The sequence below is a fragment of the Vigna umbellata genome, chromosome 4 (genome assembly GCF_029865625.1).
Source record: "Vigna umbellata cultivar VRB3 chromosome 4, Vumbellata_1.0, whole genome shotgun sequence".
Lineage (NCBI taxonomy): Eukaryota > Viridiplantae > Streptophyta > Magnoliopsida > Fabales > Fabaceae > Vigna > Vigna umbellata.
This window is the reverse complement of record NC_142168.1, coordinates 37,873,621-37,885,770: the sequence shown is the minus strand read 5'-3', so window position 1 is coordinate 37,885,770 and position 12,150 is coordinate 37,873,621. Positions and strand designations below refer to the sequence as shown.

General features: G+C 29.6%; 2 protein-coding genes across 6 annotated transcripts; one reads left to right on the top strand and one right to left on the bottom strand.

Annotated features, from left to right (window-relative positions):
• The first annotated feature begins 3,443 nt into the window (after positions 1-3,443).
• On the top strand, positions 3,444-6,498 carry LOC124848114 (EID1-like F-box protein 2). Of its 5 annotated transcripts, XR_007029667.2 has the most exons (4): positions 3,444-3,605; positions 4,850-5,623; positions 5,893-5,962; positions 6,194-6,498. XR_007029667.2 is itself a non-coding variant. In XM_088114434.1 (3 exons), exon 2 carries the CDS (start codon positions 4,859-4,861, stop codon positions 5,603-5,605), a length of 747 nt encoding a protein of 248 aa, XP_087970560.1. In that variant the 5' UTR covers positions 3,445-3,605; positions 4,850-4,858; the 3' UTR covers positions 5,606-5,623; positions 6,194-6,498. The 5 variants fall into 5 exon arrangements, 3 of the variants coding, with proteins under 3 accessions (XP_087970560.1, XP_047181703.2, XP_087970561.1); XR_015786302.1 differs by lacking the exon at positions 5,893-5,962 and having other exon boundaries at positions 3,445-3,605; positions 4,850-5,852; XM_088114434.1 differs by lacking the exon at positions 5,893-5,962 and having other exon boundaries at positions 3,445-3,605.
• A 1,163-nt stretch (positions 6,499-7,661) lies between these two features.
• LOC124835500 (uncharacterized) lies at positions 7,662-11,182 on the bottom strand. The gene is made up of 6 exons (XM_088111881.1): positions 11,007-11,182; positions 10,727-10,876; positions 9,925-9,998; positions 9,767-9,846; positions 8,722-8,873; positions 7,662-7,898 (listed from the first exon to the last, which is right to left on the bottom strand). Exons 1-6 carry the CDS (start codon positions 11,008-11,010, stop codon positions 7,831-7,833), a joined length of 528 nt encoding a protein of 175 aa, XP_087968007.1. The 5' UTR covers positions 11,011-11,182; the 3' UTR covers positions 7,662-7,830.
• Between the last annotated feature and the right edge of the window lie 968 nt (positions 11,183-12,150).

Genomic DNA, 12,150 nt, shown 5'->3' with positions numbered 1-12,150 from the left:
AGTTCTCACAACCTTTTCTATGACCAGATCCTAACCCTTAAATCTTTTTATCTGCTATTAAATTCTTGTTCCCTCTTCACGAATTTCACTCCAATGATGAAAAACTTCATTTTCTCACCCCTTTTTATAGTTGAAGTTAGGATTACTGTCATAGTACTACATTATTACTATAGTTGTACTACATTGTTATTGTAGTAGTACTGTAGTTGTACTACATTTTACTGTAGCAACACGTTTTTTATGAGGTATTTTTACTATAGCACCATACGTATTTTACGTAACATTATATGTATTTTACTGTAGCATTATTTGTACTCGAAAATAAATATTTATCAACTCAAATGTAATTATTTTCAAGGGTCTTACAGAGGTTACCTACACAAGTACTCTGATGCTAAAGTCAGTAAAAATTCAACCGCTAAAGTTTTAATAGTATAGTAAATGCAAAATCTCCTATCACCTTATCTCAAATTTGTATTTATAAATTTCGGAGTAGACTTTTGATCAGTAACAACTTAATTATAACTTGATGAATGACTAATCGACAAGGTTATTTAATTGTATCATTTTAACGATGGTTCTTCTTAACTCCTCACAAATATATCCTTGGCATATGACTAAATGTATCCTTTGACATATGACTGACTGAAACTGTACAATAAATATTAACCAACTCATTAACCTTGTTCTTGACGTCATTAACATTTTTTTTTGTGAATACCATCTTCACAGTTTATGCATTTAATTTTATATTGTTATTAAGTCTGATATTATTATTAGCAATGGTAAATTTGGTTAATTTTCATAATAATTATATTTGGGTTTATGGGTTTGAGCAGTTGAGTATGAAAAGAGAGATTTGGTAGAAATGTTTTACATTTTTTTTTCCATTATCACAATTTTTTTTCCTAAAAATATATTCCTTTTAAAAAGGTTTACTCAACTAAACTCATTCTCACCTTAATTTCCAGATTAGACCGATTTAATGTTTACAGATTGAGAATTTGGTCTTCATAGACTCAATTTTTAAAAATGAAATTGAAAAAAAAAATCATATCAACATGTGATCTCCAACAACTGAATTCTGAGATGATTTTTTTTTTCTATTTTTTCTAAAAAAAATTGAAAAAAAAAAAGATGTAAAAAGCTATTTTATATTGAGAATTCAGGTCGTGAAAACTCAAATTCTCAACAGATCCAAGTTATAGAAATTAAGGTAGAAGTGGATTTATTTCGATCATTTTTTTTAATAGGTTTATTTTGAAAAGAAATATAAAAATTCATATTATACTTTATTTAAAACCTCATTTGAAAAATTAGACATTATTGGTATTTTAATCTATATATACTTACTTTATATATTTTATTTATTTATTTACCTCTCTTTCATGTTTTTTTGTAATTTGATCTCCTAAAACATTTCATCTTGAAATTTTGGAGATATTTAGTTTGTTCCAATTTCTCAGATAGATATGAAAATTAGGATCTAAACATGATATTTAAATATTTGATTTTCTATGTTTTGTCTCGTGGTTTTAAAAAAATAATTGTTTTTCATTTCATTTTAGTTTTGTTTTTGGTATGTTCTTTTGGTTTTATCCTGTGATAGGAGAATAATTTATTTTTAGTTCTTGTTAATTTTTTTCCGAAAAACAATAAAACAAAAAGTATCCATATTTATAAAAAAAAAAATAAGGATAAAAAGGAATTTTAGAGGAATCAAAAGTCAAACAAAAGTTTTTGGAGGAATTAAATATAAAATATGACTCTGTAGTAGAGAGCAATAACATATTTTCTAATTTCTTGTAAATATTTTCTAAGACAATCTTATTTTCACCAGTGTCAAACAATTCTCTTAATATTAAATTTAAGAAATACTAATAGTGAGTATTTGGATATTATTGTAGGGTTAAATCGAAATACATGTGTATGCATATGTAACAAAAAGACGATTAACTTTAAATTAAATATATGGATAATAATTTATATGCTGTTAGCATTTAAAAAATATAATTTTTTTTCCAAATAATTGTAATTAGCTAGCTTCTTTTTGTTCTACTTTTTATTCTTTATTCAAGTAAGAAAATATTAAAAATAAATAAATTTTAAATTTTAAAATATTAAAAATATTTTTATAAAATCAAAATGAAAATAAATTTAAACATAGCAAGCTTATTTTTTTTATTAAAAGGGCCAAAATATATTTTTAATTAACTTGTTTTACTAACGTTTAAATAAATATTTTAAGTTTATTGAGTTTTATATTTTTTAAAAATTGTAATACAAGCCCATTTTCGTCTTTTTCTTTCCTTTTCCTGTCCTTTTCATTATCTTACATCTTATCTATCATTATTTTCTCTTTTCCTTCATAGTTATTTATCAATGCACTTTTTAACTATAGTTAAAAGCATTTCATTTTGAAAACAACTAATGTAAGACACGTTGTGAATAGTATAATTTTTCTAAATCAACATATTCTTATAATTTAAGAAAAATATTAATTAAATACTACTAGATTTTGTTTTATAATGTTAATAAAATACCTTAAAAATTATTTATATAATTTATAACAAATACAAAATAACAAATTATGAAACTAGTGAGACTAATTTCAATATTTTACTTTTACTTACTATTATAAAGCCAAAATTGTAAATTTGGTTGAATCCAATAGAAAGAAGAAAAAAAGGTTGAGACAAGTGAGAAAGCAAGAAGAAGAATAAAGAAATTGCAAGTTGTGTTTATTTAGCTAAAAAACTAAAAAAATGTTGACAGCTGAAAGATAAAGCACCAAGTTGACACAAAATAACAATATCAATTAAATATAAATAAAAAAATTGAAAATGAAAGCCCAAACATTAAGAAAGCGACACCTGGCAGACGTGAACTGTACCTAGAAATAATCCTTTTTAGTCTTGGTTAAAGAAAATGAAATAAAATCTTTAACAATATATTAAAATATAATAATAATAATAATAATAATTTTAGAATTAAGCAATTCAATAAGTTATTTCTATTTTATTAGATAACTCATTTTTTTTTATCACCCATGTAATGTTTTCTCTTTACTAAACATCATATTTAATAAACAGAACTTACCAACTATTTTTTTTATCTATTTCATTTCATTTTTTTTTATTTGTTTCTTTTTGACATTATATTTCATGGTTTTGTAAAGAGGAAATAAAAAGAATACTTTTTTGAATTATTATTAAAAAAATCTTTTTCTTTAAAAACTCAGAAGAAAGTGTTTGAGACAACTTGGTTGAATTTTGAGTACCCTACAAAATCAGCCTTCGAAATGCTACTTTAGAATCGTGCTGTGCCAGCTGGACCAAGATGACATCGTTGACACGTTTCACAGTATGATTTGTCCTTGATAGAATCCGTACTCACTCAGTTACTCTATGCATGTCTTCAAATATATTACACTTTTTTTCCTCTTCAAATGTTTCTGTTTATGGTTCTTTTTCTTGCTTTTTTTTTCATCTTCTTTGGTTTTCTTCCTCGTACCTTCTCTTCTCTTTATCTCTTTGCATTTTTGCTGCTTCGAGTTGAGTGTGTTGCCCTGTGCTTTTTGTGGACCGAATTGTCCCTTCTCAGAGGTGAAAATTACAGATAATTTTACGCCACTTTTGCAAACAAGTTGCTACTTTTCTTCTTGTCTGTTTTTGATTTTACTGTTTCTCAGATACCCTTTTCCCTTTTCTTTCCCACAAAGCAAACCATTGTTTCTTTTATGGCTAAAGCCGGTTCCGTAAGCTGAGTCACAATCTGGGTTTGTTTTGCTTTGGTTTTTCTTGTATTTTTTTTTTATATCTAATTTCTAGATACCGATCCATTTTTCTCTTCTTTTTTGGTAGTTTTATTTTTCTTTTTCGTTTGAAAGGAGGGTTTTCTTAAATTTCTAGTTTTGAGTGGGGATTCTGTGGAATCTGGTGAAGGGTCATTTTGGAGTTTAGATTTGTCTATGTAGTAAGGATTAAGGAATTTATGTTAAGCTTCAGGTGCCATGTGAGATGTGTCATGTCTTTTAACTTTGTTCTGTGACGTGGCTGCTGTAGATTGGGTTATTGGTGTTGGGAAATGAAAATTTTCATTTACGTGTAGCTCTGGAATGCTTAGCTTTGTCTGATGCATTTAATTATCTTTTTTTATGTACGTATGGTTTGATATCGTTTTTCACTCTTAGATGCTTGAATTTTTAAGGCTGGTCTTGGTTGCAGTACTGTTGCTTGAACTGAAATACCGCTCTATCTATGATATTTGTTTTCTGCATTTGAGTTTTGTTGTAAGAACTAGTGGTTTATATTTCATGCCTCATTCTTTATAAATATTGCTTCATCAGTTGTTTCATTCCTCCTTCCATGGAAATTTACACCCTTCATTTTCTGTTTGAAGATATAGATAGGATTTTATTGATTATAACTTATGAAGCATAGATAGCTCAATTTACATATTCTGTTGTATTTACTACAAATATCATATCCATGCACTATAGATTTTAAGACTAGTAAGATACTGAATAACAATATACTCATGAAGTTCACCACAGAGCAGAGCATTGGGAGGGAGAAAAACAGATATTTTCTTGAAAAAACTTTTAGTATGTTAGAAAGCAGTTTGATGATGTCAATTCTAGTTATATGGTATGCGTTTTGGATGTTATTGTTTGCATAGTTCAGTATTGGTTACATTACATTAGTTATATCCTGATGTTTCCTGATTAACATGAATTGCACAATTAAGAAATCTGGTCATTAAGATTTGTCATATGTATGAATATTCTAAAGTATGACATGGAAAAAGTAATAATAAGAAACTAATGAGTGTTCTGTGTAAACTTCAGGTGAAGAAAATGATTCTCACTAAGCAGTATCGATGTGTACATTCAGCTAGTTGTCAATGCACCAAGGGACATTTAAGTGAAGATGTGATATTCTTGGTGTTTCAGCATTTGAATTGGAACCCCAATCTAATTGCTACACTGTCGTGTGCATGCAAATGGTTTGATGATATTGCAAAGAGGGTTTTATGGAAAGAGTTTTGCAGAACAAGAGCTCCTAAGATGATGCTTGATCTGCAATCCAGTGGAAGTCACAGTGCAGATGGGAACTGGAGGGCTCTGGGGAAGCTTCTCATATTCTGTTCTGGTTGCACACAAGGTGGTTTGTTCGATAATGTTGAGGTTCCTGGTCATTTTGTTAACAAGACTCGGTTTTCTAAAACACTAGGAAAGAGCTTTCTCATGCCACAGTGTCTGAATGATGTTTTGTATGTGTCTGAGCCTTGTGAGCATATTGACCAAGGTGAAGCTGGTGATTTAGGATTCTTCAGAGGAATTTTCAAGTCGTTTGCATCATCAAACGTTAAGAAGATGATAATTAACAGAGGTGCACAGCTCCATCCAACCGAGATTTGCCCCTATTGTAAGGCTAAGTTGTGGAGTATGCTACAGGCCAATATGATTCCACAAACTGCTAAGTGCAGGTTGGGTTCCCATAAAGATTATATTGAGTATTATGTCTGCCTAAATGGTCACTTGCTTGGGGTCTGCACATTGTTACCACTGTCTGATTCAGAGGATGTATCTGAAAATGAGTAAGATATTAATGATTCTCAGGTATTTTCCTGTGTCTGTGAAGTCCATAATTTCCTGTAATATTTAATTATCATTTTTTATGAATGAAAAACTAGTTCTATGTGAGAACTAGACCCATTTTCATGAATTTTGGTTATGTTGATGAGCAACAACTTATCTTTTTTAACAGGCGTTTCAGTTTATTATTGGTTAAAAGTTTGTAGAAATGGATACTATTCTCTCATCAGAATTGAATTGAAGTTTCATCTGGGTAATATCCATTGACATTTATTAGAATTTTTATTATGCAGATTATCAAGATGAAACTCCAAATCTGATTAGAGAACACACCAACAACACGAATGATGTTAGACCAGTTTGGTTAGAATTTGAAAATATTTTTAAGATAATCACTTACTTAACAGTTAATTTTTTTTTTAAAAAAGGGAAACTGTTTATTTATAAGATAAGCAGATTAGACAAACACCCAAAAGAATCTGAAATATGTATATTCTTTTAAAAAACACTTTTTGAAAAAAATGAAGACAGACAAACTCATTCATTGTATGCATTATCTAATTTTCATCTGAAATTGTGATGTTTCCTTGGCAGATTGGAATTCAATCTTAACATGAAATTTGGCTGAGCGCAGTGCTGTTTGCTCAAGGGTGAAATTGTGCTCAGCAACAGCTATAAGTCTCATTTTGATTCAAACCTCCACATTGCATTATGCTTCATGTTGCTGTCTCAACTCATGCCAGCATTTTCCACTGATTATAAATATTGCCAACATTTTTTTTAATAAATCAAATAGAAGGTGGTTCTTTACTTAGAACTATGTGGTACACTGAATTGTTTTGTAGATTTCTGACCTGGGTGTGCAATAGTTAATACTTCTTAAAAATCATTTTGATTTAGTAGCATTTTCCAATTTCAGATTCATTTGAAGAGAATTTTTGTGCTCCACTCTTCGAAGTCCACCTGTGAGTAAAAGAGTATACTAAAAAGTTGTGCTCTTAGTCCACATACTTTCAGTCAAACATGGACAACATCTTTATATTTTTTTGTCAGACAAGAACAGAGTCTTTGTATTTAGTTATCTAACTATGAAATTAACTGAAATCAGAAAATAAAAATTGTAGAAAAAAAAATTATTAATCAATAATTAATGAAGGTAAGAAAATAAGATATAACGTATTTTTCACTCGACACATTCCACCTAAAATCATGAGAACTTTTAACATGACAATGACTGCATGGACACAGTTGAAACTGCACTGTATCTGTCAAATGAAACTAATTTTACGTACTGATTCTGATCAATGACCATTTTATCAATCATTATGCCATAAATATACGCATCTGACATTAATGTTACCAATTACAGGCCACAAATTTATTAAGTAAACAATTTTCAACTTTAATAATGATAAAAGGAATAATAATCTTCGTAGTACTTTTTATAAGATTAAAGTATCTCGTTTATCAAAAGTAAAAAATAATTAAACTAATAACATTAAAATTGTCTTAATTAATATATTATTTTCAGAATTACTTAGATAATTTCTTATAGAAGATATTAACCTAATTTTCTTTAATACATGCCAGAGGGTTTACTAACTCATGATTAATTCATAAGAATTTGAAACATTTTGATCCACTCAATAGACACCCGAATTTCTAATTTTGATCGTATGAAAAGGTTCCAAATGAGTACATACATTATATGCTAAGAAAGTGAAATAATTTTACTTGGTAAACTAATCACAAATATAAAATATGATAATTTAGTTTACTTCTATAATAATACTACTTTAAAAATGACATCACTGCTGACACGTGATAGGTTAACTAACTGTAGAACTATGATAAATACTGCCACTGCTAAGCCATTAAACTCATAATTAAAAAATTATCACTGGGGGTTAAAAATGTTGTTCACTCATAAAATTGTGGTTATATAAGTTAACAGTGTTTATTGTTCTAAATTTGCCCTGTTTCTATCTTTTATCCATTCAGATGGAGTATATTCTTCCCTTGTGTACTTCAATAATCCAATTTAAAGACATTATACAGAAACTGGGAATGGAGAACCTATTTTCTTCAATTAAGGATGAACTTTTAGGCAAACCACACATTCATACCTTTCTACAAAAAATGTTCTGCATGATTTGCTCAAATCATGTCATTTCACTATTTCTTTCAGTCTCTTAATGGACATAAACTAGTTACAAAATATCATTTTTTTTCTACTCAGTCTCTTCATCTTCCTCTGCTCCAAAATCCAACCCAGAAATCTTCATCTTTCCTATGTTAACTGCAATTATTCAAACATCAAATAAAACACTGAGCATGCAAGGGGTGAGGAACTGGTCCAGATATATAATAAAATGCATTGAACAAATTAAACTGATTGTAGTTTGGTGGTCCAAAATTGTAGTTTGGTGGTCCAAAAGAATGCAAGATTCTGTGAAAGAGAAAAAAAAAAAGTGTCCCATGCAAGTACATGCCATGCAAAAATCATGAGAATCAAAATATCACAGTAATCAAATACAGCAGCATCTAGAACCTGCCACAGGCTGAAATCTTCAGGTTTAATCAATTAATAGTAAAAGAAAGTATAAGAAATATGACGCTGGTTTCTTTTAGCAAAGTGCAACTCCAAGAAGAATGCCTCATGGTTCGGTTCAGATTGCATGGCATGATCAAATCCTGGTCTCTTCATTACGCTTTCACTTCCTCCATTCAAAGTGCATGAAAAGATATACAGGTCACAACAGGGAAAAAGCAAAGAAAAGGACCATAAATTATCAAAGATCTCACATTTGTGTATGAGTGTAGAACTATCATCCAAGACTAGCAACAATTTAGAACTGTGAGAATACTCTTTTGAGCATCTCTCCATTACTTCACTGTTTAACCTTTTTTTGATAAAATAAAAAGGATTCTTCAGAAGATAAATTTAAAAACAATAAACCAACCAAAGCCTTATCATACTAAGAGAGGTTGACTACACCAATCACATGATGCCATTGGTCTTGGTAAACGAGATGATAGCATTAAAAACAGCCGACAGAAGAAAACATGGAAAAACTATTGAAGGTGGAAGGTGTGAAGTAACTTGTGTCACATTCACTTACCAACAGCATCCATCCCAGCTAACTTTGGCATGAATTTCTTGATGTGATCTTCTGCTGCTTTATCGGCTTTCAGTGTCTCACACTCGAATGAAACAGAGATTCTTTCCTTCCCATCCTTTTGTTCAACCATACCAGTGATATCCTTACCCCAACTGTTCAAAGGTGGATGCAAACAATAAGTGGAATATGCCAGCAATGAACTTGTTATCATAAAAAATTCAAAGTGAAGAAAAATGTGAATGAGTGAGAACTTCAATCTGTGTGAAAAATTCAAACATGCTCTGAAAGAGAACTAACCAGCCAACAGAAGACAAAGAATCAAGATAAATAGAGAAAAATTAATCTAACACTGGCAATTACTGATAATCACTCATGTTAAATACAGGTTGAAATACAAAGGGTAGTTTCATTCATTTGGACTTTTAGTCTTTTAGGGACCGGTAGTTTAATAATTGCAAACTATAATGAAAAATCCTTCACAGCAAATAGGGGGAAATAACCTAATGAGTAGAAACCATAAGGACTAAGAAACCCAGATGAGTGGGAAATAGTGACTAAAATCCAATTTGTGTGAAACTATAGTGAGTAATAGTTCAATCTAAAATAACGTATCCCAAAGAACAGCAATTAAGTACTTTGTGTAAAATAGAAAATAATCTTTACGAGGACCATAGGAAAACTAGATAATAACTTGTGGATTATCTAATTATGTGTCTCTTATAAGCTGCTCTGTTCCATTGGCATGCTAAACAGCAACAAGCTCATTTGTCTGTAAGCATAATTATAGTTAAATACTTGTAGAATCCAATGACGAAGATTGACTTCATTTACTTGACTATAGTCCAAAAGTTATAACTTATACCTAAGCAGTTGCCTTATTATAGAAATGTAGTTTCCTCAAAATAATATTATTCTCACTGTTTAACTAGAAAGTTATACAGACTAAGAACCAACTTAAATTAGAAAACAAAATCATAAAGCACAGTGAGCACTCAAAAAGAGACTATACATGGCCTTTGCACTCCATGAATATGATGAATATTACCCATGAATATGATCAATGCTGTGGAACCGTGCAGCATCATGGCCTTTGCACTCCACAACAGTGGCTTGCTCTTTCTTTGTCTATTTTACGAAAACCAAATGTGAATAAAGTATACAAAGGAAGGAAAAGACAAACAACAAAAAGGGCACAATTACTACATTGAAATCTGTGATCGTGAGTTTGATGACGCGATAATCCTCACCCCTACTGCATTCCCTTTCACATGCCAATTCTTTCATGAAAAAAAAAGTACACGTAATTACTAGATGGATACAATAGTGCATAAAAAAAGTCGCATAAAAGAGGCAGATCAAATACAGGACCATGAACAATTACTAAAAATAGTTGCATAAGAATTGATGCACTAAAAAGGATATTTACTACTCTTGCAAGCTGGTAGTAATAACTACAATCTTTAGCTGAAAGGCTAACAAGAAGTTAAATTAGTTGATGAATTTAGTTTAATTTAATTTTAAGTCAAATAATATGGAACCTACGGGCCATTTACATCAATTCCTTGTACAAAGCATGGACATAAAGGAGCCCTTAAAATTTTAAATAAAAACAAACCAGTTATCCCTTAATACCTAAAGTTCATTACAAGAGAATAATTCTAATGTGATAATCTTTCACTCTTTAATCATTTGATGCTTACAAGTGAATCTAACTTAGAAATCAATCCTGAATGAAATTTTTTCAATCCCTACTAGAGGATATAATGCAATAAGTTTGTTAAGAATTCAAACTTCAGCAGCATAGTATCAGCATGGACCAATGTGCACTAATGAAAGCCTATAAAGATTAGAACTTAAATTTTTTTCATAGAGAAAGTTATCTTAAAGTCATGTCTTATGTAGGAACATGTAGGACTAAATAATCGTTTTAACCTAATCTTTGGAGAGAAGAGAAGAGGAAACATGTATCAGTCAAACAAAGAAAAGATTAACATGTATGATATACCAGTGCCAGAAAGGCCATAGCAAGTAGAATGTGGAAGTTGGATGAAGTGTCCTGAGATAGAGCCACACGGCAACAATGCTATTGATGCTACTCCTTCCATCATCATCAACTCTTCCACGTTTCCCTCTTCGTTCTCCTCTGCCGGAAAATCTAACCCAAGAAAAAAAAACAAAGAAAGTGAAAATGGGTAGGGGGGAAAAGTGACGAGAAAGCGAATTGAAACACAAAGTTTCAATCTTTTATCACTGCAATCGCAGGATGAATGGAAAATAAAAAGTACCCATTTGCGTATGTTAGAAAGAATGGTGAGTGGTTCGGTTCTGCGACACAACAAGCTGCAAAAGGAAGAAGAACACTTAAACGGAGAGAAGAAGAAGAAGAAGCCGAGGATGAAAACGTTGATGCCGGTAGCGCAAGAAAGATTGTTCTTCCTTTGCTTCCTTTTTCACCTTTGCATTCTTATTGTCATTTTGCCTTTATTTATCCAATTTTTTAAGATTTATATTTTTAAAAATTATTTTCATCGTTATCTTTTTTTTAAAAAAATTGAGTCATTTTGATTCTTTAAGAATAATGTTTGATTTTTTATATTTTGAACACGAGTTTAAACACTTTTTTTTATTGATTTAAGATGTAAAATCTATCTCATTAATCTCATGAAAATATGAATGAAAGGATAAATCATATATAATAAAACAATAAGGATGTGAGTATGTTGCTATGAGTATAAAAATGTCTAACTTTACTTTTACTAACTTTTTAGAAATTCATTTATTATTTTTAATGTTACAAACCTTTAATAAGAAATTTGACGTTTCACATAATTTTAATAAATTCTAAGAATATATATTGCAATTTTCATTTAGTTAATTTTTTTTATAGTAATCGATATTTTTTGTGCAAATTTTAATTAAAGTTGACTTTGACCAAAAAAATTATAATTTCAATAATATACATATATAAAATAGTAATTATCTCAAATAAATGAATATTGAATTTTAATTTTGTGATTGTTACAAAATATGGAATATTACAATGTATGAGTTAAAGATGCCCATGGAGGATTCCCCTCACTTTCGTGAAAGAAAAAATTATTCAACACAAAATGTTGGTATAGTTTATTATTATTATTATTATTATTATTATTATATATATATATATATATATATATATATATATATATATATATATATATATATAATGTTTGTAGGAAAATACTAAGAAAGGTAGTATCTTGGAGACCTGTAATATATATTAAATTTCCATGGAAATTTAAATTTTTTTAGTTTTAAATTTTAAATAGAAATGAGAAAACCTGAAAAACTAAGGATACTAATTTCAATCGAAATATGTAGGCAGTTTCTTCTTGCACCTCTATAACTTTTCCTGCACCCCAAAAGTGTCTTTCCCATTTTACCCTTTTT